This window comes from Arachis duranensis, chromosome 3 (genome assembly GCF_000817695.3).
Source record: "Arachis duranensis cultivar V14167 chromosome 3, aradu.V14167.gnm2.J7QH, whole genome shotgun sequence".
NCBI classification, from domain to species: domain Eukaryota; kingdom Viridiplantae; phylum Streptophyta; class Magnoliopsida; order Fabales; family Fabaceae; genus Arachis; species Arachis duranensis.
Window position 1 is genome coordinate 22,329,295 of NC_029774.3, and position 710 is coordinate 22,330,004.

Sequence of the window (710 nt, forward strand, 5' to 3'; positions counted from 1 at the left end):
TTTTAAAGAAAAGCTGGGGCAAGGCCTCTCCTCTCGCCCCCCGTAATGTCCGTCCTGTATATAACCATACTAGAATCCACCCAATATATATATTCTCTATGTGCCATATATATATAATATACGACGTGCGCCTCTCTATAAATTAGACCCTTTTTTATTGTATATGTGTAATATAAGTGCATAGAATCACGAAAGAATAAAGAGTGTGATATCTGATCCATGTCAATGGAGAACGGAAACGGATCCATGAGAAGAAAGAAATGGAACTTCTTGCAAGGGAACAAAGAGGTGAATAATAATAATAATGGTTCATCAGCCATATCAGTGAGAGGAGTGTACAGCATGATGCTTTCCAACATCAACGAAGAAGATGAGAGAGACGTGGTTCGTTTGTGCCGTGCGGACCCCACTGATTTCCCCTGCTTTAGGACCACACAAGATGCTCCTCACGCCATTGCCGAAGCTGTTGAGTCCTTTCGCTTCAATTCTTATGCTCCTTCCGGTGGCTTATTCCAAGCAAGAAGGTTCTTCTTAATTACATTCTTTCCTTCTCTTTCTACATCTTGCTCCCTTTTACTCTTTTTTAAATCATTTTATATATTCATCTCATCCTTCTGCATACCAAACATTAACTATTAAATTAGCTATAATATATTTATGTATTAATATATGTATAATTTAATTTATTTTAATATAATTTTATATTAATA

At 36.2% G+C, this 710-nt stretch overlaps 2 protein-coding genes across 2 annotated transcripts in view; both read left to right on the forward strand.

Moving 5' to 3' along the window:
* Positions 1-710, forward strand: part of LOC107478098 (U11/U12 small nuclear ribonucleoprotein 25 kDa protein) — a 66,413-nt gene that overhangs the window by 44,659 nt on the left and 21,044 nt on the right. The gene's annotated exons all lie outside the window — the stretch shown is intronic.
* LOC107478096 (probable aminotransferase TAT2) overlaps positions 86-710 on the forward strand; it is a 7,755-nt gene continuing 7,130 nt past the window's right edge. The window contains exon 1 of the mRNA XM_016098222.3: positions 86-524. Coding sequence (XP_015953708.1) covers positions 220-524 — 305 coding nt within the window. The 5' untranslated portion in view covers positions 86-219. The remainder of the gene's footprint in view (positions 525-710) is intronic.